At 38.9% G+C, this 26,331-nt stretch overlaps 1 protein-coding gene across 3 annotated transcripts in view; it reads left to right on the top strand.

The window, feature by feature from the left end:
- Window positions 1–19,182, top strand: part of gpt (glutamic--pyruvic transaminase) — a 31,578-nt gene extending 12,396 nt beyond the window's left edge. For all 3 annotated transcript variants that reach the window (XM_084731416.1, XM_084731417.1, XM_084731415.1), the window contains 10 exons: window positions 7,301–7,390; window positions 7,590–7,698; window positions 8,523–8,656; window positions 8,931–9,174; window positions 10,488–10,567; window positions 10,663–10,799; window positions 11,374–11,548; window positions 13,722–13,877; window positions 16,344–16,456; window positions 18,518–19,182. In XM_084731416.1, coding sequence (XP_084587542.1) covers window positions 7,301–7,390; window positions 7,590–7,698; window positions 8,523–8,656; window positions 8,931–9,174; window positions 10,488–10,567; window positions 10,663–10,799; window positions 11,374–11,548; window positions 13,722–13,877; window positions 16,344–16,456; window positions 18,518–18,608 — 1,329 coding nt within the window. In that variant the 3' untranslated portion in view covers window positions 18,609–19,182. The remainder of the gene's footprint in view (window positions 1–7,300; window positions 7,391–7,589; window positions 7,699–8,522; window positions 8,657–8,930; window positions 9,175–10,487; window positions 10,568–10,662; window positions 10,800–11,373; window positions 11,549–13,721; window positions 13,878–16,343; window positions 16,457–18,517) is intronic.
- The last annotated feature ends 7,149 nt before the right edge of the window (window positions 19,183–26,331 follow it).

Raw genomic sequence — 26,331 nt, 5'->3', positions numbered from 1 at the left:
GTTCAAAAAGCAGAAGAAATTGCAGTTGGATTCAAACTGGTAAAACCAGTCAAGGTTATGTGATACTGAAGTATTCTTCAGGAAAAATAAGAGAATTACCTTACAGCTCTTATCTTTTTATTCATCGCATTTCCATGTAAGACAAGAGAGGCACTGCAGAATCTTTGCTCACTGACAATACACTGTAAATACAACAAAGTAGAGAAAATCCAATATTTTAAGACAACTTCATGCAATTGATCTTTGAGTTTTGAGTCCAGCTCAACTCTTAAAGGGACAGTTGACACCAAAATCAAAAATACATATTTTCCTCTGGCCTGTAGTGCTATTTATCCATCTATATGTTTTTTGGTGCGAGTTGCAGAGTTTTGGAGATATAGAGATGTCTGCCTTCTTTCCATTATAATGGAAGTGAATGGCACTTGTCCACTTGACTTGTGATGCTCAAAGCACAAAAAACCCACATGTATTTTAAAATTTCAAAATCAGTGTCTCTTTCCAAAAGTCATGACCTGGTTTCTCAAGAGGAAAAATATGTATTTGTAAGTTTTGAAAAAATTTCACTCACTACTAATCATTTGTTGAGATACTTTAGTTTTCTTCTTTAGATAAACTTCAGTCTTTGAGTTTTAGAAACCCTCTAAAATGTACATCAAAAATTACTGAGTAAGCACATTAAAGTAAAAGTGAATAACATCAATTTTTGAAATACATATTTTTTAGTTTCTTATATTATAAGTTGGCAAAACTTTTTCTTTAGTTTAATTTAAAACATAAGATTTTGAGTTGGGCTCAAAAATCAAAAATCTATTGCAACAGGAGCCTTCAAATTTTGAGTTGTCTCAACTTTTTTTTTTTTTTTTATAGTGTGCAGCACTGAGCCTGAAGGCAAACATGTATCCCAAGTAACTGTCTCCAGTCCTCCCATCTGTTCACAGTTTTCAGAAGCTCTCAACTGCACTTTTTAAGACTTTTAACTTCTCTCGTCCAAACACATTCCTCTTCATTGTTGCGAACTCCTCCCTTTCAGACTGCAGTTTTGATGGGGTTGGATTACTTTGGGAAACAGGTCACCGTGGAATTCTCACTTTTGTCCGTGAATTAAACACACGCACATGAATACACACTGTAATCTCCGACTGTATACACCTTTTTTTTTTGTTGGAACAGAGATCTTTGTTCTTCATTTACAGTTTGAGTACAAGTTGTACTTTCTTGTTATTTTCCAACATAACATCAACTAACTTGTCATTCATTGCTTCTGCGTTCTTTGAACTATGTTCAACACAAGGCTCTGTGCCAGATATCTGTGAATCAGTGAACAAGTGCACTGATGAAGGCTTGACGTGCAGTTATTACATCGTGCTCTTTGTTTGTCCTAATGAGCAGCTCGCTGATAGTGAACGGGACCCTTTTGAGAGAGTCGCCATGGAGACAGACCATAGACAAATTCTTTCCACATATCCTGCCAGAATGAAAAGGAAACCAAGGTTATTAAAGTTAACTAAAACTAATACTGGGAATGAAGAAACATCTTAACCAGCTGAAATGAAAAAATGAAACCAACTGAAACGATGTGGTGTACTTACAAAACTAACTAAAAACAAAAATGAAAGTACACAGAGAGTTTTAGTCGGATCAGTTTGGTAGAATTTGTCAAAACAAACACGAGGAGGCATTAGTGCACATGTTTACAGTGGCTTGGATGTCTACATCACTGTAGAGATGCAATTGACGATTATTTATATTATTGATTAATGTGCTGATGAGGAGTATGAATCTCTTGGCACCTCACAATTCGATTAGATTCCCAATCAAACCGATTATTAATGCATCTTAATCAGTGCTGCACAATTAAGCACAAAATAATCAAAGGTGCAATATCCGAATCAACATAAGTCACATCTGCAGTTTTTTTGATTAAGGTTAAATGTGTGACCAAACAACATTGTAATGAAGAACTGTAGTGCTGCAGAGATTATCCTGGCCTAAAATATTGTTCTCCAGATGCAATAAAACATATTTCATTATCATCATGATTTCAATAGTTTTTTCAGTGAAAGTGAAAATTTTGAGGCAAAAACGATTAATCCTTCTAATCATGTTGTGTCTAATTGTTTCATCATCCTGTTGGATCAGCTGTAAGGAACATACAACCAGGTCTTACAAAATTGTTACAGGCGATAATAATGTGTAGAATTTGGTTTTAAATCGCTGCCTATTGACTTTTCTGCATTGATTCATAATCTTTCAAGAGAGAATTGGGGCACATCTAAGAATCTTTTTTTCTTCTCCCACCCTGATTATTTTTAACATTAATTGTCATAAAATGCTCATAACATTTTCTCAGAGTCCAAATTGAGGTCTTCAAATTGTGTCTTTTGTCCAACCAACAGTCCAAAACTGTTTTACTTGTCATTTACTGTCATAGATGACGAAGGGAAGCTTCAAATCCTTACGTTCAAGAAACTGAACCAGTAAATGTTTGACGTTTTTGTCTTCTCTGTTGTAGAATTCGTGGAAACAACTTACTGACTAGAAAGTGAAGTTTCTTTTTTTCCTTTGTTTATTATCTGAACTTCACGATATGCTGCTTAAGTCACAGCTTTATTTTCGAGGCCTTTTACTGTTTTATGTCATTAATGGGGCATTTCCTTTGAATAGCCTTTGAGGTAAAAAGAAAAACTGCCCGAGCTTCACATCAGGAGCTCAGTTTCGCCTTCAGTTGGGACTTCAGCTTTGTTTGCTGGGCTGTTTTTATCTGCGGTGGAGGACAAAAAGCTCAGGCCATTCGAGTCGGTTCTCAGGAGCAGAGGTCAGTGTGTTTCTGAAAGACCCTCATCATGAATGGGCGGTACTTTTACCTATAGGGGGTGTTATTCATCCAGTATAATGCCATTGGTCCAGACAGAGAGACACCCCTAATATGTGACCAATGAGAGAGCCAGAGAGCGCTCCTTAAAATCTACAAATCAAACACACAGGCTGTTTTGATTTCCCCAGGCAGGGTGTCAGTGTGAGGTTCTCTGCAGTCTCACGCTGGTCTAAACATCTGGCGTTCACCGCATGTGTGTGTGCACGCTTGTTTATGTGCTGCATGTCTGCCTGCGTTGTTGTTAGTCCTCTGTCAGCGGTCTCAGCTGCTCAAGAGATTATCTTTCAGGGATGTTACATCACTGTCCTGGTTTGACAGTAAATGAATACTTTTACTTTGGTAATATATCCTCCTAATTACTTTGACATGTCGTTTGCTGCTGCTTTGCTGTCTTACGATCTGTTCTTTCTCAGTCAAAGGAAATTAAAAGCCGTTGTGTGTAATGTATGTCTCTGTGTTTATGTGTCAGGAGGTTAATGGTATCAGTACGATAAGGCAGTTTGCACAGGTTGTGACGTTGTTCCCATGTTTACACACACTATCAGCATCAAGGCCGTCTATGCTACTGTGATGCAGTGTAACCTCCCATGTTAATCAGTTTCTTCATGTACATTAGATGTACTTCTGTATTAAAGTCCTGTGAGTAAAGTGTGAATTTTAGAAGAAGAAAATTAGCTCAGAGAATGAACCACTGACACTACGGCTGGGCCACATGTTGATTTTACATCGATATGATGATATGAGACTGGATATCGTCTTAGGTTTTGTTTCCATATGGCATAAGTGTTGTCCTTCTGGTTTTAAAGGCTGCGTTACAGTGAAGTGATGTGATTTTCTGAACTGACCAGGCTGTTCTAGCTGTTAATCATGAAACTGAGTTAGTTAAGTTACTTAATTTTTACTCAGAAAATCAGACTTGTGCAGCGGTGAGAATTAGAGCCACCCTGTGGAGTTTTTTTTTGTTTAAACTCAGTTTTTCATTGAAACATATTTTGTGTCTCCTTGAGTTAGAAAGTTTACTTTTTTATTCAATCAAAACAGTGAAGATGGATAACAACACTGTTATCTTGTGGTCAAGGGTTTAAACACCCTAAAATGAACCACTGCCATGAGTCTTTGCTGTTTTTTTCTTTTCTTTTTTGGAAATAATTGAAACAGTATCACAAAACATAACATCACAAGACTCAAGTGTGTCTGTATTTTCTTTTCTTACACCCCTATTCATTCTTTCCCTGCAGTTTATGAGTCATTCCAACATTTCAGTGACTGCATGATGGAAGAGGTTCCAGCTAAGCATTTACAACTAAAATGCAGTTGCATTCATTAAACGTTAATTCAAGTTAATAAGTTAATACATCATTTAATTTGAAAATAAACAATTTTGAACAAAGATGAGGTATTGACCTTTTTAATACTTATTATTTTTTTCTCATAAATAACATTATGTTACACATAATACATACATATGTTTGTTAACTGGTCCCTGGCCTCCTGGCATGTTGCAAAAGTTGCCCCCAGGCAAAGCAAATTGGGTATTCCTGCTATAAAATCATGACACCATCTGCTTTTGGGATTGGTTCCCTATAAGCCTCACTTCCACTTTGAAATCCTGTTTGCTACCAGGCACAATCTCCTGGGAGACCGAAGGGTCTGTCACATGCAATTTTATCTGCTTTCATGTCTCTATTATAGATTAAATGAATGAATACGCTCACGCTTGTAATGATTATTTTAACCCCTGATGTGTCTTGTAACATATGGAAAAACACCACATGGGCATGTTAACAAGGTTAAAAACATGATTTTCACCAGGAGGGTTTTCCATTAATTTGCTCCCTTATGAGCATTCTAATTCTCATTTAAATAAAGCATTAAATTTGAACCATGAAATTTACTTGGAGTATATTTGTAGAACACCGATCAACTACAGCTACAGATCCGTTGTTTAATTCACCTCATTATCGTAAGGAGGAGTCCATCCTGGAATCAGGAAAACATCAAGGGTCAGTATTACACCTTCATTAACTGATAGTTGAACTACTAACCCTCCCACAGTGTACCCAGTCCATTTATTCACCAGGGCTTTCATACATGTGAGTGTACAGGTACAGAAACACAACAGTATACCAAATGCAAGTAATGTATATATCAATATTTGAGCCAACATAGCTACCCGCAGTCCCAGTTTATCAGACAACCACTGATTGAACAAGAATCCCGCTGGTTCGGTGGGACCCAACACTAGCAATGTTGTCTGAATTGTCTGGAATCAGTGTGACACAGTCATGTTAAGTGAAGTTCAGTGTGTTGCACAAGCCTCCTGTGTGGGTCAAGACATGTCGCCCACAATGCCGCATCTGTGCCTTGAGCAAGATGAGCCAGTGTTATCCTGGTGATATTACCACGACACACCTATTCACCACCCTGGCACCCTTAATCCTCAAGTGTGCTTTAGTTTCGTGCCTTCCAGTTCTTTCATCTTACGTCCTTTTACCACAGTCCAATCGCCAGGTTTCAGATCATGCAATGATGTTTCAGCTGGCAACCACAGTTTTTCTTTTATCAGGTACTACTTGCAACTGTAGATAATTTTTCTTCTTCAGGTCCTTCTTCTTGAACAGGGCAGCAGCCTATTGATTCTTTCCACATCAATCATGAGGTCTTCCTTTTCACTTTCCAGGCTACAACCAATGCATCCAAATTGCACTCAGGGAAATGCTTAAGGTTTAACAACTCAGGACACCAAAAAGGTCACACAGGACATGATTCCCAATAATCATATACAAAATCTATTTGATACTTTAATGACAAATAGTGGGCAAAGCCTTTACAAACAAGTTTACAGTACTAATAGCTAAAAGCAGCTGCCACAAGGAGCGGGTCTGGGGCTCACCATGGCTGGTCAGACCAGACAGGAAGGAGGAAGAGTTCGAGAGACCAACAAACTTGACACCACACCAAAACTACACAGGTTCAGTACAAATGGGGAAGAAACACCACAACCAGACTGGTCTGCCACACACCTGAGGGCCTCAGGACAAAAGCTGCATTAACTAAAGGAGGTAGCAACAAGCAGAGGCGGATGTAACACAAGCATCCCACCAGAAACATGCTGCACAGAAAATGTCCACACTTGGTGTAAAACCTGCTAACAGGGACAAAGCAACAGACAGCCACACCAAACTGTTTGCGCACATCACCGCAAAAAAGCCAGGTGCCAGGTAACAGGCATGAAGAGCAGCAGTACACACGCCTAAATATAACCTGCGCTGCACCGCCCAGTAGTTAAGACGCTGGTGAATATTGAGCCCAGTTGGCGATAATGAGGTGGTTGAGGCAGAGAGAGGGTGAGAAGACCCTAACATGACCTACTAGCATAAGCTTATATAAGCCTAACAATTAGGGAAACATAAGAGTCCTTCTTAACCCTCTGCTTCCCCCCAAAATTTCTGTAATTATTTTGAGTAGATTTGTAGGAGTTTTGTAAATACCAAGAGCTGTGTCCACCGTCCTTCCTTTTTGACAGCTGGATCTCCTCCATGTGTCAGTTCTGCTTAAAAAGAAAGAAGGTTTTAAAAGGTAGAGACATCGTCATCAGACTACCACACATTATTCAAGCGTACACTTGTAGCCCTCATCCAGGCTGCTTTTAAACGTTATCAACGCATTTCTGTGCTCCGACCAAATCTGTGAGAGATCAGAGAAATATCAGTTATTTGGAACAATTACAATACTGGTTTGTGTGCGCTTCTTCCTTTGCTGGTGTATTGAGAACTACCTGTTAAAACAGCTTTAAAGAAGTGAACAGTTAGTGTCACTGAAGCATATAGTTATTGCCATTTTTCCCCTTCTTTTTACTTTTAGTAGAACTATCAACATGCTACACACAACCAGTTTCCTGTAATCTTTCCTTTTTTGTTTCAGTTGACTAAAATGTTGACCAACATTTGGGACGGGCAACATGATGCAGCAGTGAAAGTATAGCTAATAAGTTAATTCAGCAGTTGAGCTTGGTGGATAATTTAATTTTCACCATTTCTTTACGTACTCCATCACAGCAAAGTGGTTCAGTCCAACGAACAGCTATATAATCCATCCCTAGGAGCAGTTTTAAGTAAAGCACAAACCCGCTGTGTGCTCAGCAGCTGCTGGCCTCTCAGCCTCATGTGATGTGAATGTTTATAGAGAAGTTATGCAGGTTATGTGTTTAAAGCTGTGTGTGGGTGCAGTGTGAAGGGTGTTTATGTGCAGTGGGTGGTGGTGGTGGGGGGGTCTCAGTCATCCGCTTTCTCGTTGACAAGTCCGAGTCAGGTTTGTTAATGGATAGTCCTTGTAAAGTTCAGAAAATAAAATGACATTATTTCTTGTCAAGAAATGCTGTCATTGTCTTACATAATTTCTTTCTGTTGTGTTTATGCTTTTCAGGGAATGAAGAAGCCTTTTGCTGAGGTCATCAAGGCCAACATTGGTGATGCGCATGCTATGGGCCAGCAGCCAATCACTTTCTTCCGACAGGTCTGCTCCCCTTCCCCCAACCTCTGATCTAAATATAGCACTTCCCTCGTCTGACTTCTCACTGTCTATGAAACTGATTTCTTCCTCTTTAACTAATTTGGTGTCAGTCGTTTTTTTCCCTGTCTCGTGCAGTAAATTGTGCAGGATTTTTCACAGTGTCACTTCCAGCCTTTATGCTCACACCTCTCTTTGTTTCAAGGTCTTGGCGCTCTGTTCCTACCCTGAACTGCTGAATGACAGCACATTCCCAGAGGATGCTAAAAGTAGAGCACGCCGCATTCTGCAGTCCTGTGGAGGGAACAGTATGGGTGTGTATGAGTGTGTTGTGCAAGCACAATAAGCTTTATTTAGCCCAAGCTGCTAATTATCACCCTAAGACTTGTTGTACTCTCCTTGTGTATTGAAATATGCTCTCTGGTGGTGCTCTGTTGGGTCAAAGGGATAATTCAGATTATATGAAGAGGAGTTGTGTGTCAGTGTCTTACCTACTGTAGATGGCGGTCGACAGTTTGAAGAAGCAGAGAGGAAAATGAGCGTGGAAGCTAAGTAATGAACTGATATGAACAGTGTCAGCTTTTAAAAAATGTCGCTCTAAAGAAATCAATATAATTTTAAGTACATGTTACATTAAGAATATTTTCACTGCTTTTCTTTGCTGTCAGACAGCCTTTTCCAATTGAAAAGCACCATCATATAAGCCAAATAATGCTCTCTCCAAACTTTTACCTTACAGAAAACAGGAGTTGCTGTCTACTGCTGTCATGATTTGTTAGTTTGTTAGTGTTAACACTGTTCTGTAACAGTGGATTACCATTGGGAAAGGCTGTCTGACGGCAAGGTAAAACTGTGAGAATATTCTAAATATAGTGTACACCTTAAAAAAAAAATCTGTTTAAGTGGCAAAACAAAATTTGCTGCTGACCGTGTCCACAGCATTTCATTGGTTATCTTTCATGCTGTACTCCTCTCTATTTCTCTAAACTGGGGGCGTGCCAATCGCCATCCACTGTACGTAATACACTGACTATCGACAAGTACCTCGTACAACCCCGCATCAAATAATCCAAACTATCCCTTTAAAACTTAAAGTTGCCATAGCAGCTTATTTTGTGTCCATATGAATCCCTCTCAGGCTCCTACAGTGCCAGTCAGGGCCTGGACTCAGTGCGTCAGGACGTGGCCCGATATGTTGAGCGAAGGGATGGCGGCGTGCCCTGTGACCCAGACGACATTTACCTCACCACAGGGGCCAGCGACGGCATTGTGGTACAGATCACCTCTCATCTGTTACACTGACTTTGTCCCTGTTGTACTCTAAAGCATGCTTGTTGGTTTTCCCTCCAGAGACAGAAGGAATAATACACAGTACTCAAGTAGCAATGGGTTAAAAGTTACCTGATAACTAAACTGACACACTACACTGCCAGTACAGGTGTAATTTGTAGTAAACCCTTGATCAGTGAGTCCTCTTTTAAAGGACATGAAAAATAAATCTGTTAACCTGTCATATCTTTGTCGACCTCCCTGACCGCACTCGTAGACGATGCTGAAGCTGCTGGTGTGTGGCGAGGGTGCGACCCGTTCAGGTGTTATGATCCCCATACCTCAGTACCCGCTGTACTCTGCTGCGCTGGCCGAACTTGGCGCCGTGCAGATCAACTATTTCCTAAATGAGGACAAGTGCTGGAGTCTGGACATCAGCGAGCTGCAGCGTGCGCTGGATGAGGCCCGGCAGCACTGCAACCCCCGAGCCCTGTGCATCATCAACCCTGGAAACCCCACCGGTAAAGTTTCCATCTATTTTTCATCAAAGTCATGGGTTGTTAGTATTTGTCTGTTTTCAGACATTAAATCAGTGCTCTAGATAATTCAGTTGTTTAAGTTTACCTGAACCCGAAAGAGGACTTTAATTTAGACATAACAGAGAAAGCAACCGTCTCAAACAGTAATTTGAGCTCCTTTTTGTCAGACCACTTTATGTTTGACATATTGTATGTTCCTGATTTTTAATATTGTTCCTTAACATCTTAAATGTTCTGTCGAGCATTAATTTGACAGACAATCTTAACTCAAGGTCCACTTACTAGCTTTGTGCGGGCTTTCATCTTGCATGTTGTGTCCTTCCTCAGTGGATGGAGTTTGCACCGCTGTAATGGAGATGGCTCAGTTTTCATCACTAAGAATGGTTGCCTGTTGTCAACTGAGCTGTTTCCTTAGCAACTGAGCAAACTCTAATGCTGCTAATGAAGGTCGCAAGGTGCGGTGAAAGCCCCAGAAAAAAAATAGTAAGCGGATCTCGAGTCAAGAATGTTTTTGTCAATTTAAGTTATTTTATTGATGCATTTGTAATTTAGTCAGATATTGTTTGACCTTTTATAGATTTACATTAGATGCTGATAATCAATATATAACAATACTGGGGAAATTCCTTTTCAGTATATCGGCCGATTTTACAATAATCTCTCAAATGTGCTTATCAAACACGTGTGCCAAAGATATGTAATACAGGCAGGATTTTTTACAGTTCAACAGTATACTTAATTCTTTGACACAATAACATTTTACGGCTATTTTAAATGAATAAAAATAACCAAAAAGATTAAGAAAAAAGATAAAAAAATAAATAAAATACTGCCTATAAAACTAAAAAACACAGATCTGTCAAAAAGAAGTCTTCTTTTTAGGGTATACTGGCTGTACGGTCTGCATACTAAAACCAATATGACCATAAAATTGAAACCTTTCTGCATGGGTGTACACATCATTCTGTCTCCTCCATAATTAGTTTTAGTCATAAGACATAAGATAATTGGTAATTGTAGGCAAAGAGAAAAATTATGTTTGATAACTCTCAGAGACTAGCAGCTATTGACATAAAATAAATGATAAAAATAAAAAAGAAGAATAAACAAGATAAATATTATGAGGTAGCATCTTATATCTACTTTGTCTGTACAATAAATAAAGACATTTTTATAACCTCACACTTCATGCACCAGTCATAGAAGAGCCACTAGATGGCAGCAGATGGACATATCTGCCCTCCTGATCAACATTTCAAACCTCTCTCCATAATGAGCCTCCCTCTTGTTCACAGGTCAGGTTCAGAGCAGGCAGTGCATCGAGGACGTAATCCAATTTGCAGCAAAGGAGCGTCTCTTCCTCCTGGCTGATGAGGTACTGACCGTCTCTGCATGATTGCTTTTAATATTTGCCTGCTTTATTGTTTGCTGCACACCTGAGACATCTGTCCCTCTCTCTTCATCTCCCAGGTGTATCAGGATAACGTGTACGCCGATGGCTGCCAGTTCCACTCTTTTAAGAAGGTCCTGTTTGAAATGGGGCCAGAGTACTCAAACACAGTGGAGCTGGCGTCTTTCCACTCCACCTCCAAATGTTACATGGGAGAGTAAGTCATTTTACTGTTATACTGGGATGAATCTGTGAAAATAATTCTTCGTTCTTTGTGTTTGCTGTCTTCCTGTCTTAGGTTTTGTATGCTACTCTGCAGAGGTGGTAAAAGTACACACAGTCTTTACTCAAGTAAAAGGACTCTGTCTTTTACGTTGTTTTCGACTTTTAAGTGATGTTGTGTTGTTTTTGTCTTTAACATCATTTTCATCTTGTCTTTTTACGTCTTTTTTGTCTTTGTTTTTTTTTTGTCCTTGACTTTTGTTGCTTTTGTCTCACGTCTTGTCATGCGTGATGCGCACTGATGGATACACTATTTAGACACCGTTTACACTGTCCATTTAGGTTGAAATCAGTCTTGATGCTGGGAAGCCGGCGTGCATTGATGCAAAATAAAACTAATCCCTGCAAATGCATTAAAACTAAAGCAACAAGCCTGTTTTGAAAAATGTAAGGAGTACAAAGTTCAGATATTTGTGTTAAGATGTACAGTACAAAAACAAAGTATCTGTTCTTTGTCGCTTCCCACCTCTGCTACTCGCTCTCATCCAAATGTTGTCTCTCCCTCATAGGTGTGGTTTCCGTGGAGGCTACATGGAGATCATCAACATGGACGACGAGGTGAAGGCTCAGCTGAACAAGCTGGTGTCTGTCCGTCTGTGTCCTCCTGTTCCTGGACAGGCTCTGATGGACCTGGTGGTCAACCCTCCGCAGCCTGGGGAGCCCTCCCATGAGAACTTTATCAAGGTACACAATCAACATCCCACAACCCTCATTTATTTGCAGTAGGGACAAATTAATCAATACACCAATATTCTGCAATCTGATCTTTGAAACGTGTCATCAATACGCTGCTATTGATTATTGATGACAATGAAAAAATCTGATATATTATGACATTTAAAGTATATTCTTCCTTTCAGAGAGAAGCTGAAACTTTTGTATAACAATTTCCAGAACTTGTACATGTTAATGTATTCAATCAACTGCGTGAATTTTGTCACAGACAGAGACACTGATACAACTTTCATGTAAAATAAGTCATTTTTTTTTATTTAAGTGACAATATACATTGATTTCTAGATGTATTAAGGAACTTGAGGTTGCATTTATAATAACATTTTAGATGTGAGGATAAAGGCTTAGAGAGTCTGGAAAGTTGGGCTTCTGGAACTTGAAAGTGCGTGAATATCCTTTTAAAAAGCTGTGTGAACCCTGAGTAAAGGTAGAGTGTGTAGGATTTATAGGGATTTACTGGCAGAATGCAGTAATAAAGTTGGAAAAATAAAATAAGAAAGGAACATCTGAACGCACTGTGCTCACAAAATCCAATCAAACTGTCTGGGCAGTGCTGATCAATTATGGATGAAGATTCTGTTACTGCATTGCCTGTTTCTCACATAAAATGTTTTCAGAAACATACGTTAGTGTACTGTTTGGCTGTAATGTGGCCTGCCATGTTGAAAATGGACGTGGCTCATGTGCATCTGGACTGGATATCAAAACGAAGACCAGAGAAGCTCAAACACACACAGAGGGAGTGCGACTTCATTCTCTGCACAGGACGCCTTTACTCCACTATCTGTACACAGAAAAGAGTTGTTTGCCGACCCTGAGTAAGGCTGAATGTCAAATATTAGACCTTTTAAATGCTATTTATGAGAGCCTCTGAAAGGTCATGACCTCATGTGGGTGTGAAATAATCTTGTGTGTAATAAGATAAGAAGATTTGTTTACCTCAAGGCATTCATATGATCTCTGTTTACACTTACTGTACAATATCTGGCATGTCAGTTCGTCTCGTGGAGCTCACAGACGTCTGGAGAAATTCAAGTAGAAAACTTTGTTAGAAAAGGCCAAGAGACAAAGTGAGCCACCGTTTTCACTTCCAACTAATAAAGTAAGGCAGGTGACGACTTAATGCCACTGAAACGTAGCCGTTTCTACAACCCCTGTTCCAAAATGTAAAATGTAAATAAAAACATAATGCAATGATTTGCAAATACCCTTCAACTTGTTTTCAATTGTATACAGTACAAAGACATATTTAATGTCAAAACTAATAAACTTAATTGTTTTTTGTAAATGTTGTGTGTGCAACATGTTCCAAAAAGTTGGGACAGGAGCAACAAAGACTGGGAAATGTTGTGGAATACACCTGTTTGGAACATTTCACAGGTAAAACGGTTAATTAAAAACTGTACAAAAAAACTGTTTAAAGGATATTACATAGATTTGGGAACTCTTTAGAAAATGAAAGCTGTATATCAACAACATCCAGAAACGCTGCAGACTTCTCTGGGGCTGAGCTCATCTGAGATGAATCGATGCAAAGTGGAAAAGCGTACTGTAGCCTGACGAGTCCACATGTCAGATTGTTCAGGGACGGGCTAAAGAGAAAAAAGGACCGTCCAGACTGTTACCAGCGCTAATTTCAAAGGCCAACACCTGAGATTTCAGCAAGACAATGCCAAGACACATTCTGCATTTGTTACAACAGCGCAGTTGTAAGAAAAGAGTTCAGGCACTAGACTGACCTGCCTGCAGTCCAGATCTGTCTCTCATTGAAAACGTGTGGTGCATTGTGAAGCAAAAAATACGACAACAGAGACTCTGAACTGCTGAGCACCTGAAATCATATATCAAACAGGAAGGAGAATTTCACTTTCAAAACAAAAGAAGAGATGATGTATGCATGCAGAGTTTAACATGCTCCTGTCCCAGTTTTTTAAAAATGCGTTGCGGACATCAAATTCAGAATCAGTATATATTTACAAAAAATTTGCTCAGATGTTCTTCAGACCTTCCAAAGCTTGACAGTACAGGCCACTGCTACAGGATACATCGTTGGAGATGTTTCCAGATGCTTTGGTTTAATCTCTTTTCTCTCTGTTCTGTATCTTCTCTCCTCCACATCCAGGAGCGCACAGCCACCTTGGGTGCCTTAGCAGAGAAGGCCAAGCTCACAGAGCAGGTTCTCAACACGGTGCAGGGCATCAGCTGCAATCCTGTGCAGGGTGCGATGTACTCCTTCCCTTGTATAACCATCCCTGAGAAGGCCGTCAAAGAGGCCACGGTCAGTCCTCAAGATACTCTTCACGCATAAATGTTTCGGGGATTCAAGTTTAACTGTACTGTCTCTTCAAGGAAAAAACATTGATCAGAAGCAACAAAAATAGAGGAACAAAATACACTCTCACTAATGTACTATGTATATATTAGTCATTTTTTATTATTTTCATACATTATTTTTCTTCTCAAAGGCCCTCAGTTCACTAATACTCATGTTCCACTAACAGGCATAAAAGGGTAACTTTGGTATTTTTCAACCTGGACCCTATTTTCCTACGTTTTTTTGTGTGAGAGACTAACAGGGCAACAACTTCTGAAACTGGTCCAGAATTGAGGGAGAGCGCTAAAGCCAGCAGGAGAGAAACTGATCCCTCTGGGCAACTGTGCGCCATCAAAAAACATCCACAAAAATCATCCCACTGACAGGTTCAGGTTGTTATGATAAGTGTCTGACAACATCATGGAAAGGATCGTCACAGAGACGGACCTTTTTAATGAGCAAGATAACTTTAATTAAACCAGAAACCTCTTTTATTGTTCTCAGTAGAACCTCCTGGGTGGGTTTTAGATAAAACCACTGGAATAGTAAGGGATTCCTCAGTAGAACCCCTTGAGTGAGTTGAAGATGAAACCCTTGAAATATAAACGGGTTCTCACTAGATCTCCTTAGGTGGATTCTAGATAAAAACTCATGGTTCTTCAGTAGAACCCCCTGGATGGGTTCTAAATAAAATCATTGAATATGGACCCTTGGAACATAACAGTTCTCGGGAGAACCCTCAGGGCAGATTCTAGATGACACCATTGGCATATAAAAGTGTGGGTTCCAGGTGAAACCATTGTAATATAAAAAGGTTCTTGATAGCACAGAAGGGTTCTCCTTTAGAACCTCTCATAGGGGGTTCTTGGTGAAACCTTTCACATATGGTTCTAGGAATAACCCTTTATGTCGGGCTCTAGGTAGAACTCTCTGAAAGAGTTCAAAGTGGAACGTTTATTAAAGGTTCTACCAGCAACCAAAACAGGTTTCTATGGGGACAAGCTGAAGAATTCTCTATAGTTGTAGTTGGTACCTTTATTTCTTTGAGCGTATGGATTCTTTCCATTATAATACCAACCTGAGCCTGTCGGTGGAAACACAAGCACTTTGGAGAACGTTCTTTGTCGGAGCACAGTTTCTGGAGGGATTATGTTGTAGGTCAGTTTCACTTCTACTGGCTGCTGAGCTCTCACTCATCACTGGACCAATTACAAAGACTGTCGCCCCCATTAGCCAGTTAAACATCGTGGAAAAAAGGATCCACGTTGAAAAATACAGACGTTCCTCTTTAAATGCACAGCTCATACTCTACAGTGTGCTGGATTAAATAACTGTTTAACCAGGTCCAGTGTGCTCTGCCTCCTCCTCCTTGTTTGCTGAAGGGAACAAATGATTTCCAATAGCTTGTAGTTTCAATTCTGTCCCGAGGTTGACTGCTCACTAGGAATTTCATGGAGGGCGGACGAGCCGAGCTGAGAATCTGATTAGCCTTACAGAGGATAAGGTCAGAGTGAAGCTGACCTGCTGACACCTCATCAATCGCAGCGACTCCCCTCACCATCTTGATCACACAGTCGTAGCGATGCTCCGTTTCTGTGCTGTGCTTTTCCCAGAAACCACGTAAAGTCAGAGCTTCTCCTCTCACTCACGTCACCATTGGCAGTTTAAACGGAGCTGCTGTGCGGCTCATTGAGTTTGCTCTTGATCGCGACATTCAGCTAATTCTCAGGCTGAGACGCTATAAAAAGAAGGATTTTACAAAAGGTTTTGAGATTAATTTGACCTCAAATCAATACTCGTCTCCTTTTCTTTTACTTACGTCAACCTTCAGTTATCTTCATACTGCTGAAGAAGCTTCCTGTCCTTTACTCAAAACCATGTCCGTCTCTGACGGACACGTCTAAAATAATCTGGAGTGCTTGAACAAAAGGGGAAAATTGTTACCATGAAACTGCAGAATAAAATAATAGAATAGTACAATAGTAGGAAACTAATTCAAGGAGCAATTGGGGAGTTTTTTTTTTTTCCAGAAAAATAGTGCTGTATAATTAATTGCGATGACCCATTTTTTTTTATGTTTGATGTACAGGAATGGACTGTGCTCAATTGAGCTGTTTCTGCTTTCATTTGGTCCAATTCTGCTTCAAATGGATTTGAATTTGTTCAACTTGGAAATCCTTTCTAATTAATTTAAATCGTGAATAAAAATGGAACACAGTGAAAAAAAAATGAAGAAAGCAGTACATACAGTACTTTAGATATACTGAGTCACACATATGTGTTCTGTTACATTTGTAGGTTATATTGACAGTACAGCTGCACTTATCAAAGAAAAAGTAGATGTATTTTTTGATCAAATACTTGAAATAGTCTCTTTCCAGCAGAATATCGAGCCTCATATGATGCTATGTTTATTTTTCTCTCTGTCAGGACAAAGGTCAGCAGCCTGATATGTTTTACTGCATGAAGATGTTGGAGGAGACGGGCATCTGCCTCGTACCAGGGAGCGGCTTTGGTCAGCGGGATGGAACCTACCACTTCAGGTACAGAACATTTAATAAAATATATATATCCATTCTAGGGCTGCAACTAATAATTATTTTCAGTAGTTATGAATCTGCATTTTTTTAAAATCAAAGGATTCATTGTTTGGGCTTTAGATTTTTAAATAGCCTGAAGTGCCCGTTGTGCACAATTTGACTTCTTTAGATTGCTTTATTTGTCTAATCAACAGCCCAAAATGGAAAGTTACTCAGATTTTTCTGGGCATTTTTGTTTAAAATATCGCAAAACATTATTTTATTATCAAAACAGTTGCTAATTATTTTTCTCAAGATTGCCTGTGCTTACTCCTTTGTTGCAAAATAAATGTGAATTTGATGTTAAAGCTATTAAACCGATATCAATTTAATATGTTGGTCTCATGTCTGAATGAGTATCTGGGTCATTTTTTGCATAAAGTCACAACGGCAGTCTTACTAGGTCATATAACGTTTCCATGTATTTTTAAATGTGGCACAAGTCTGAACTGAAAGCTGACAGAAAAATGTAAAGGCTGCAAGGTCAAACATGCAGGGAGGAAGAGATTCCCATCACCTTGTAAGTTCACTGTAATAAATGTATTAACTCAGTTTCCATCTCTCTCAAGCACAAGTGAAACAAGATCAGTTAGATAAAGTAACAATGTGAATCAGCCAGGTTTCTCCTTATATTTAGAATCTCCCAGGTGGCAAAAGTTCACTCTATTCAAGTACAAGTGCAGATAGTTGTGTGGAAAAAAAGACTGGTAAAAGTTGAAGTACTGATTCATCTTCTTTACTCAAGTGAAAGTGGTAAAGTACACTGAAATGTACTCAGAGTGTAAAGGTGAAACGTCGCCCTCTGAATGACTTTTCTGTGGGCTGTTCCTGTGCAAAACTAACTGAACCTGTCTATTTCTTCACAGTCGAGTCTGCCTCTAATATCTGTGACGTCACGTGATGTTTTTTGTCTTGTTACATCATTTTTGTCCTGTTGTGTCATTTTTCCTCTTGTTTTGTCTTTTCAGTCTTGTTGAGTCTTTTATACGATTTTTTCATTGTATTACATCATTTATTGTCTTGTGTCAACTTTCTCGTCTTGTTGCGTCTTTTACATCGTTATGCGTCTTGTTGAGTCTTTTTTGTCTTGTTGTGTCTTACCTGAAAAATCTACTTAAGTACAGCAACTAAGTATTTGTATAGTTACTTCCCATCTCTGGAATTTTCACTCATGCCAACTGCATGGATGAATAAATGAGTATCAGTGAAACCCTTGACATACGGCCTGTGAGCTGATTTGAATTAAACAAGTGTCCCATCTTAATGTCCTGTCAATCAGTGCTTGTTCGTGTCAGATATTATAAAACAGGCAGCGGAGTTGGCTCTCTAATGACATTAAAGGATGAAATTGAAGCTGAAATGTATCAGCGGATTCACTGTGGAACGTGAGCGTCCATCATGGTCATGATGGTCATTAATTAAGGCTTCAACCTGTGAGTTCAGTCTGTGAGAGAACTGATATCCTCGCTATCATAACATGACTAACCTCTGCTCTCTGTCTCTGTTTTTTTTTTCTCTCTCTGCTCCTCAAGTTTTACATGAGTATCCTGGCTCTTTTCCTGTCATGTGTAAATGAACTGCTGATGTCACCTACATTGATCTATATGATGATGTTGACCAATATACCTGTATTGATTTTTTTTTTCTATATTGTTTAACGCTTCTGAAAAGCACTTTGTCACTCATGTCTGTAAAAAGTGCTATAGAACAAAATTTTGTCTTCTTCTTCCTCTACTTGCTCTTCTCTGTTTCCTCTTCTTTGTCTTCTTTCTCTTCTTCCTCTTCCTCTCTTTCCTCTTCTTCTTACTCTTCTTCTTCTTCATCTTCCTCCTCCTCCTTTTCAACAAGTCAGAAAGTAAAAAAAAGTCACTTGAACAGTCTGTGCAGTAATTGAGTTACCTCCTGGTATTATTCCTGTATGATTCTTTAAAATCGTACTAACCTTTAACTCTCAGCGAAGGCATCTGTTGGTACATCAGTCCATGCAGTTGATTTGTCGTTTTCTTTTCCGCTCTCCCTCTGCAGAATGACCATCCTGCCACCGACAGACAAGCTGAAGATCCTCCTGCAGAAAGTCAAGGAGTTCCACCAGAAATTCACTCAGCAATATTCTTAGATGTCCACATCTGTGCCTCCACTCATAAAGAGAGGAGCTCACCAGCCACGACAAAACAGAAACTCAGCCAATCATCAGAATTTATCTGCCACTAATAAGTGCCTTTCTTACAGCGGCTCTGGTGGTCTCTGTGACGACACACTTCAGCCTCTACAGATGTCTCATTTGGACGCTCGCAGACAGTTTAGAAGACACTGCTTTGTGTCAGAATACAGAACAGGAAGTGAAGATATTAACAGACGTGTGTCACTTCGGTACGAAAAATATGGCTTCGCCGTGTGCGTGTGTGGTTTCAACTTTGAAGGATGTACAGTTTGTACGGTAGGTCTGTGTGTCTGTGAATATGAGACATTGTCTTTGTGAATACTACCCTGAAAAAAGAGCGAAAAAAAAGAAGGTATAATTGAAGGAAAAGTGATGCTGCTTCAGACCTTGAGAACATGTATAATTGGTTAAAATATTTTCCATTCCTGCAGGCAGTAGTTACCCGACAGGGAGAATGATGCACACAAGTTCCATTTGCATGATGATTCAGAGATGATTTTTGTAGTATCAAAATAAATGTAAAAGTCTGTATTATGTCTCGTTATTTTGGAAGGAGCTGTCAGATGAGTTTTCAGTTTATATTAGGACAAATCTGTAGTTTTTCTTTGACCATGAACATTTATGGACGACTGTTACAGCACTGTGGTTCATCTTAAAAACCACATTTTTCCATTGAAAGTGGTTTATATCACAAATGCGTCATGTACCTTTTTCTTTCAAATCTTCATACTTTCCTAAAGGAAAGGACTAGGCAATAACAGTTCTGATATGGGAAAAGAAAATTAAACTCTTATATATATATACTGCTCCATATTTTGACGGGGAGATGATTTTTACTCTTCAGTTATGCTGGGAAAATCTATTTTAAAAGATCAAGCTCTTGGCAAATAAACCTTGTAACAGGCCAACCTCCTAGTGATGAAATCTGTTATTAAATGCAGGCGTCTATGGAGTTGAAATTTACATTTACATTTTTTCATTTCACAGCATAGTCATCGTGAATTGCCATTATATTTTCAGAGTTCTCTTAATTCTAATCAAAATACACATTCTTCTTTAGCCTTAATTTCAAATGACTACAAGAGTTGAAAAATGTGTTGAAAATCAGGAGGTGAGACAGGGGTCCTTAGGGTATAGCTAAACCTTTTTATGCCAGATTAAATTATGTTGACATAAATAAAGAACACAAAGAAAACAAAACAGAGTGAGGTATTCTCCACTCCACGTATATCTGCTTTATGGATCACCTGCAGTTTACATCTGTGATCACTAGAGTGGCTTTTCATCCTAAAGTTATTAAAATACTTTCATTCACTTTGTATATAGTGTGTATTAGTGTGTTAGCATTTTCCATCATCTTGATATACAGTTAGCACTGTTAGCTAGCCCCAAGCTAACATTGGTTGCTATGGCTCTATTCTGCTTGGAAGCGCTGCCCAAAATCAGAGTGACTGACATGTCCACTGCTGTTTTTGTGTTAAATTATCGTACTGTTTGGTCAGTGTAAAACACAAAGCCAGCTTAAAGGCGAGCCCTCAGGATTTTTGCGTGAAAAGAGCTCCTGTGGAGTTGATCGCCCTCCTCATAAACTTCATTTTTTCGTTTTCATCATGTTAACAGCCAGTTAGACCAGTTAACTGGCTAACCTCGCTATTTAAAAACACCTGTGTGATTATCAAAATGATCAAAAATACTAAATAAGCACTAGTTTATACTGTTTACAAAGTGAATGGTAAAATATTAACAATACAAGTACTTTAATGACTTGAGGATGAAAAATCACCAAGTGGCGGGTAGTCAGTAAAGTAGATATAAATCACATAACATCGTGCAAATAGAGAATAAACAAACTGTTAATTTCATAAAATCTTTTATATTTTATATTTTTTATAGAATCTTAAGATACGTGGATATTATCATTATCATAAATAAGAAACTGTAGGAAATATAAAATATAGAAAATAAAAAGTAGCTAGCTAGCTGATTTAAGCTAGCTAGTTAGTGCTTGCTGATTGATGTAGACTAGCTAGCTAGTTAGCCAGTGTTTTGTTGACATGAGCCAGATGTAGGCTAGACTAGCTAGCTAGTTAGCTACCGTTTCGTGAACATTAGCTAACTTAAGATGTGACTGTATGCCTCTTTAACAGGTACCTGAGCAACATCTTTTAACCATCTTCAAAATCTATTTTCAACATTCAATACGCTTAGCACGTAGCATATCTTAGTACAGGAAACTGCAATTGTGGGAAAAAAAAAAAGAGGTTCCAAAAGAGGCGGGACTTAAAGTTTTTACTGCTTGGACAAGAATGAAGCAGCATTTTAAGATTATTTGCAAGCCAATTTAAGGAGTAATTCTAGGATAGGAGAGACTGAACTCATGATTAGTAACATTTCCACTTTAATTTCCACTGTAGCATTAAAGAGTTGAGGTTTCTTCCCAGGTGTCTCACACACACACACACACACACATCTGTGAGAGGGCCAGCTGTCTGCACACTGCTGAAAACTGTCACCTCTAATAATGATGTTGTTCAGCTTGATTTCAGGCTAAAAAAGGCTGCAGATACCACGACTGCCTTTATTGTCTCTATTAATCTGTCATCTATTTTATTGCCTAGTATGCAGTTTCCGAGCAGGCTGGGATGATGGATGGTGCTGCAGGTTATGTGTGTGTGTGTGTGTGTGTGTGAGTGTGTGAGTGTAAGGTATAGAGATTGAGAGACTATGTATAAAGTGTGTTAAAGTGAAGCATGTAGTCTGAAGGTGTTTTCTGCTCTCTTCCTCTCTCCTCCACAGTGGCTGTCAGCTTTAATTATCTTTGACAATGAGCCTCCTGAATTCTAATTATACTGAGGCTTGTCTTTCCTGGAGCTCCTCACCATTCACTCCAGCAGCATGACGCGCTCACACGTTCCGGTCCTCTTCACCCTAAATTAATTGGGTTTTTTCTCTCATCTCCTGACATCTTTTGGGAATCAAAGGTCGTCATTAGTCCGGGTGAGGATGTAGGGCGACAGAGACAGTCATGCATCAGACAGCAGGGCTGTCATGTGGCTGTCCTGGTTATGACAATGACCAGTCTTTATTCACTGTGTACAGTCTTATGTGAGGGGATTCATATGACTGACCAGAGCAGCTTATTGAGGCTCAGCAGCGATTGTGAATCGACAATTGTATTGTGTTCATTATTCTGTGTGTGTGTGTGTGTGGACAGTGATGACCATAAGAGACTTTTAGTTGGTCCAAGTTTTAAATTTGCCTGGCATTTAGCTTGGAAATGAAAGGTGACTGCACAGAAAATGTCACAAAAGACTCACACCACAGGTATTCGATATCTTTACTCCTAATTAATGCTGTTTAACTTAAACTGTTCAACAGAATTTATCATTAAAATGAACCAATTTAATGTAGACAGTCAACACATTTTTTCCCTCATATAGGCCTACTTACTGTCGTAGTTACCAACCTTGAGACCCCAAAAATAGGGAGGATTTCGAAACCGAAAAATCTGATCTGTTTCCTGCTTTCTGGTCACTTTTAAAGAATGAAAATAACAAAATAACACAGCAGAAGTACAAAGCACAACGTTTTACTTTTAACTCTCAAGATTACAGAATAATTTGTTCTGCTAAAGTGGACATTTTTTGCCCTGACCCTGAAAGAAAATTGAGGTGTACCCTTTTCTTTTAAAACTTTACTTTGGAAACCTGTAAGTCTGGTTTGGTGTAGCGTTATTTTTGGTTGGGAGGAAACGGTAGACATTTAGAGTCGTATAGGGTCACTCAGCAGAGTGCAGATCTCAGCCAGGCTGCCTGAAAAGAATATTTAGACATCACTCCTTTGTAATCACCAACATTTTGATTGATTTTGCCATAATAAGCGCATGAACTCCTGAGTTATGTGAGGTCACAGTGACCTTTGACCACCATAATCTAATCACTAAATCTTTGAGTCCAAGTGTTCATTTGTGCCAAGTTTGAAGAAATTCCCTCAATGCGTTTTTAAGATAACGTGTTCGTGAAAACAGGATGACCCAAAAACATAAAGCCCCTGGCCACAGCTGTCACGAGTGTGGAGCCATAAAAAAGGTTTTTCAAGATTTTTAAAACGCTGTGACTCACAGAGGTCCTTCAGTATACAGTCACAAATATGCACAAAAAAAGCAGGATGATTGGTGTAGTAGTATGGGAGATTAGCTGTGGACAAGCTCCAGGTCCTTTCATCATGCACACACAGCAGGCGATAGCATGATCTCCTCCAGATTTACGCCTGGCGGAGATAATTATTTATTACTTACTACTTTTATTGCCTGTACAGTCATTGTTACAGTTGTTGAGAATGTAATTAAATTACAGTTACTAACATCTTCTAGTTCTCTGTGGCTTGATCGCTGTGAATGACCCTTCTTATGTCGCACATGGTCATCTGATCCATTGTGACCCATGGAAAAATGCTCATGAGAGTCTTAAAAGTTATCACATTTTAATATACTGAGTCTAAAATCATTAGCCTATAAAATGACGACCATGCAGAGCTGCCTTTGGCTGCTAAAACTCCCACATTCCCAGAAACGTGACAGAGGTCATGACCTCGGTGTCCTCAGTGGAAACCACAGTCCTGAATGACTGATGTGGAAGGTAAATTTGTTTGATCAACACAGCTGGCAGTGGTTTTTACTTTAAAACACATATCTGGTTAAATATAAGGTGTCCTGTTTTTTTCATCATGTCAGCAGGATTCAGACACACCAGTGTCACATCAGATCTGTCTGTGGTACTCACACTTTGGCAACAAGGATCCAGGTCTGTTTCTGTGTTTGTCCTGCTGTAACTAAAACGTGCTGAAAATGGCACTGATGCATTGTGGGAAGTGAACCAGGCGAGACTTCAGCATCTCCAATCAACAGCTGCATTGTTTTCTTGAAGGTAGGACATGTTGAGCTAAACTGTTGTTGTTGTGATCATTATGTTGAACACAATGATTTGAATTTAGTTGTTGTGTAATTACAGATCTGAAGGTGGGGGAAAAAAAAAAGATTGCTGCTGCCTTTGTCATGTGATTGGCTGTTTCTGAATGTGAGCCTGATTTGTGTTCACGTGAGATTTAATCTTTCCGTGTCACTTCGTCTTCTGAATCTTTTCAGTTTGAAACACAAACAGAAATTTAAAAACAAGAACAAGTCAGACAACCAGTAACTTTGTCAAATTGCTTACAACAAACACCCGCCTGCAGAATACTGAAGCAGTAGCAGATGGTTTTTTCTTTGCTTGCATTAGATGAGAAGATACAACTCTCATATCTGTCTGTTAGTTATACAGCCATACACACAGACAGGAGCCAGTTAGCTTAGCTTAGCTCAGTATAAAGACTGGAAACAAGGAGAAGCTCGCCTGCCTCTGTCGAAAGTAACAAAATCCATTTACGATACATCTCATTTGTTTAATCTGCACAAAGACTGAACAATAATTCACTGCAGGCCAGCAGCAAAGACTCTGAGAGGTCATTACTCCCAGGAAGTCTTAGTCACTGAAACAGTCTGGCACAAAATGACTTCCCCTAAAATGTAGAATCGTTATTGTTACACGTCAGTTTTTGTACAAATTTAACAAAGAAGATAAAACATGTTAATTAGTGAGCATCAGAGTTGTTTTTATATATTCAAACTACCTGTTTCTCCTTGTTTTCAGTCTTTGTGCTTAGTTAAACTAAAGTAAAATGCCTTCAGAGTGTAGTTTCTGCAAAGTCATTTCTGGCAGAAATCAGTTTTTGGCAGAAATATTCCTGTTGGAAAGTCCAGAAAGCTATCTGACAGAAAAGTCTTTTTGTTTTTTGGCTGAGAGGCTTTAGAAAGTCAGGTAACAGTGTAAAGAGCATCAAAGTCCACTTAAAGACCATTAACCACTTTGTATTGGTTAAAACAAATGGAATAAAATGCATTAAATAAAATTATTTTGTGTATTATGTAACATGGATAGTGAAAGAAGAAAAGGAAATCTGAGCTTTTTTCTTGTAACACCTTTGTAGGATTTTAAGCTCTGATCATATTATTCAGGGTGTCGTAGCTTCTTGTTGTGCAGATCGGACATGTTTTCTCCTTGTATGTTGGAGCTACGTCGCATCAGGGCAGTAAAAAGTTAAAATATTTTAATTATGGACGACAGTGCTGTCTACCATTACCATCAATGGTTTTCTCTGCTGGACTCACCTAATTTTACCGATCCTCTCTTGTCCACTAAAAAGATATCCAATTTTACTCTCTTATGGGACTAGAAGAAATTAAACTAATTAAATGCTTATTCTCTATTCAAGTAATTTAAGAGACAAAAAAAACAGAAGATCTCACAACCAACACTTGAATTTTATTAAAGGATCTCATCATGTGTTACTGATATTAGCGAGTTTATCTTGTCCAAGTTTTATCGCTCCTGTTGGTATTGTTGATAATTTAATGCAGTTTTTTATTTGACACTTCCAGTCTTGTCCTGCTAAAACTATTATCATTAGTTCATTTTCTTTCTTTTTTTTAACCCCTGCAACACATTATGAGGTCATGCTGGAGTCAGTGAATGGAGAAGGGCAGGGCGAAGAGAAACCAGAGAGAGGGAGTGATGATACAGAGATTGGGTGATAAATCTTGTTCTGATCAGGTTTCTCTGGTGCCCTCACACCTCAGTCTCTTTCTTGAGGTAATTAATCAATCCCAGACTGGAGGCATTGATCGGCCTCTTGCGGCCCTCGGTATGTTTACACTCCTCGATTGTATTTGCCACTAAGCCTCTCGCTGCCGCTCAATCTCATCGGCAGAAAATGTGACACTCCACCCTCTGATGCCATCAGCGAAACGGTGCATCGATTGACATCTCGATGAAAATCAATCTACTTATTTTTTTGTTGCATGGGGGATTTGGTTTTGTTATAATCCTTTGTTGTAATCCTGTATTCCAGGTTGCAATACATAAAGTTTTACTGGCAGCAGTCAGAACAGTCCTGGAATGCAGCATTGAGCAGTTTCCTCAGAGACAGCAACATACAAAACTACAACTACTGTTTCATTTATGTCTTTCTCACAAATATATAGTCATATAAGAGATTATTTATATATTAAGTATTTTATGAACTAATTTGCATCATAACCAGGGACACTGACCCTTTAAATACATTATGCTTTCATAGACAGTCCTCAGAGTCCTTCCTAAGCTAATAGTGGAAGGAGATCCTAAAATTTATATGTATATATATATATATATATATATATATATATAGGGAGAGAGAGAGAGAGAGAGAGAGAGAGAGAGAGAAGATTTCATAACAAAAGGCAACCCAAAGTGCTTTACAGAGTACACAGGCAAAAGCAAAAAAAAAAAAGACAAAAGATAAAAACAATAAAAGCAAGCAAGATAAGGCACATAGAATAAATACAATAAAAGCAAACAGGCAAAAAGCACACAGAGTAAAAACAATAAAACAATCAGAAACACACAAAATGAAAACAATAAAACACACAGGTGAATTAGATTTAAAATATCATTATTTAAAGCTGCATCAACACCAAAAATAAAACTCTGTAAAGAAAAATAACCTACTGATCTAAACACGGGCTCATATTTCACTTTCACTATAGGCTTCAAGATAAATTATACACAAATAGCCGATCTTCAGGCTGATGGTCTTGTTTGCT

The sequence above is a fragment of the Lutjanus erythropterus genome, chromosome 12 (genome assembly GCF_056507025.1).
Source record: "Lutjanus erythropterus isolate fLutEry1 chromosome 12, fLutEry1.hap2, whole genome shotgun sequence".
In the NCBI taxonomy this organism is placed as follows: domain Eukaryota; kingdom Metazoa; phylum Chordata; class Actinopteri; order Lutjaniformes; family Lutjanidae; genus Lutjanus; species Lutjanus erythropterus.
The sequence above is the reverse complement of the archived record's forward strand: the minus strand, read 5'-3'. Positions and strand labels throughout refer to the sequence as shown.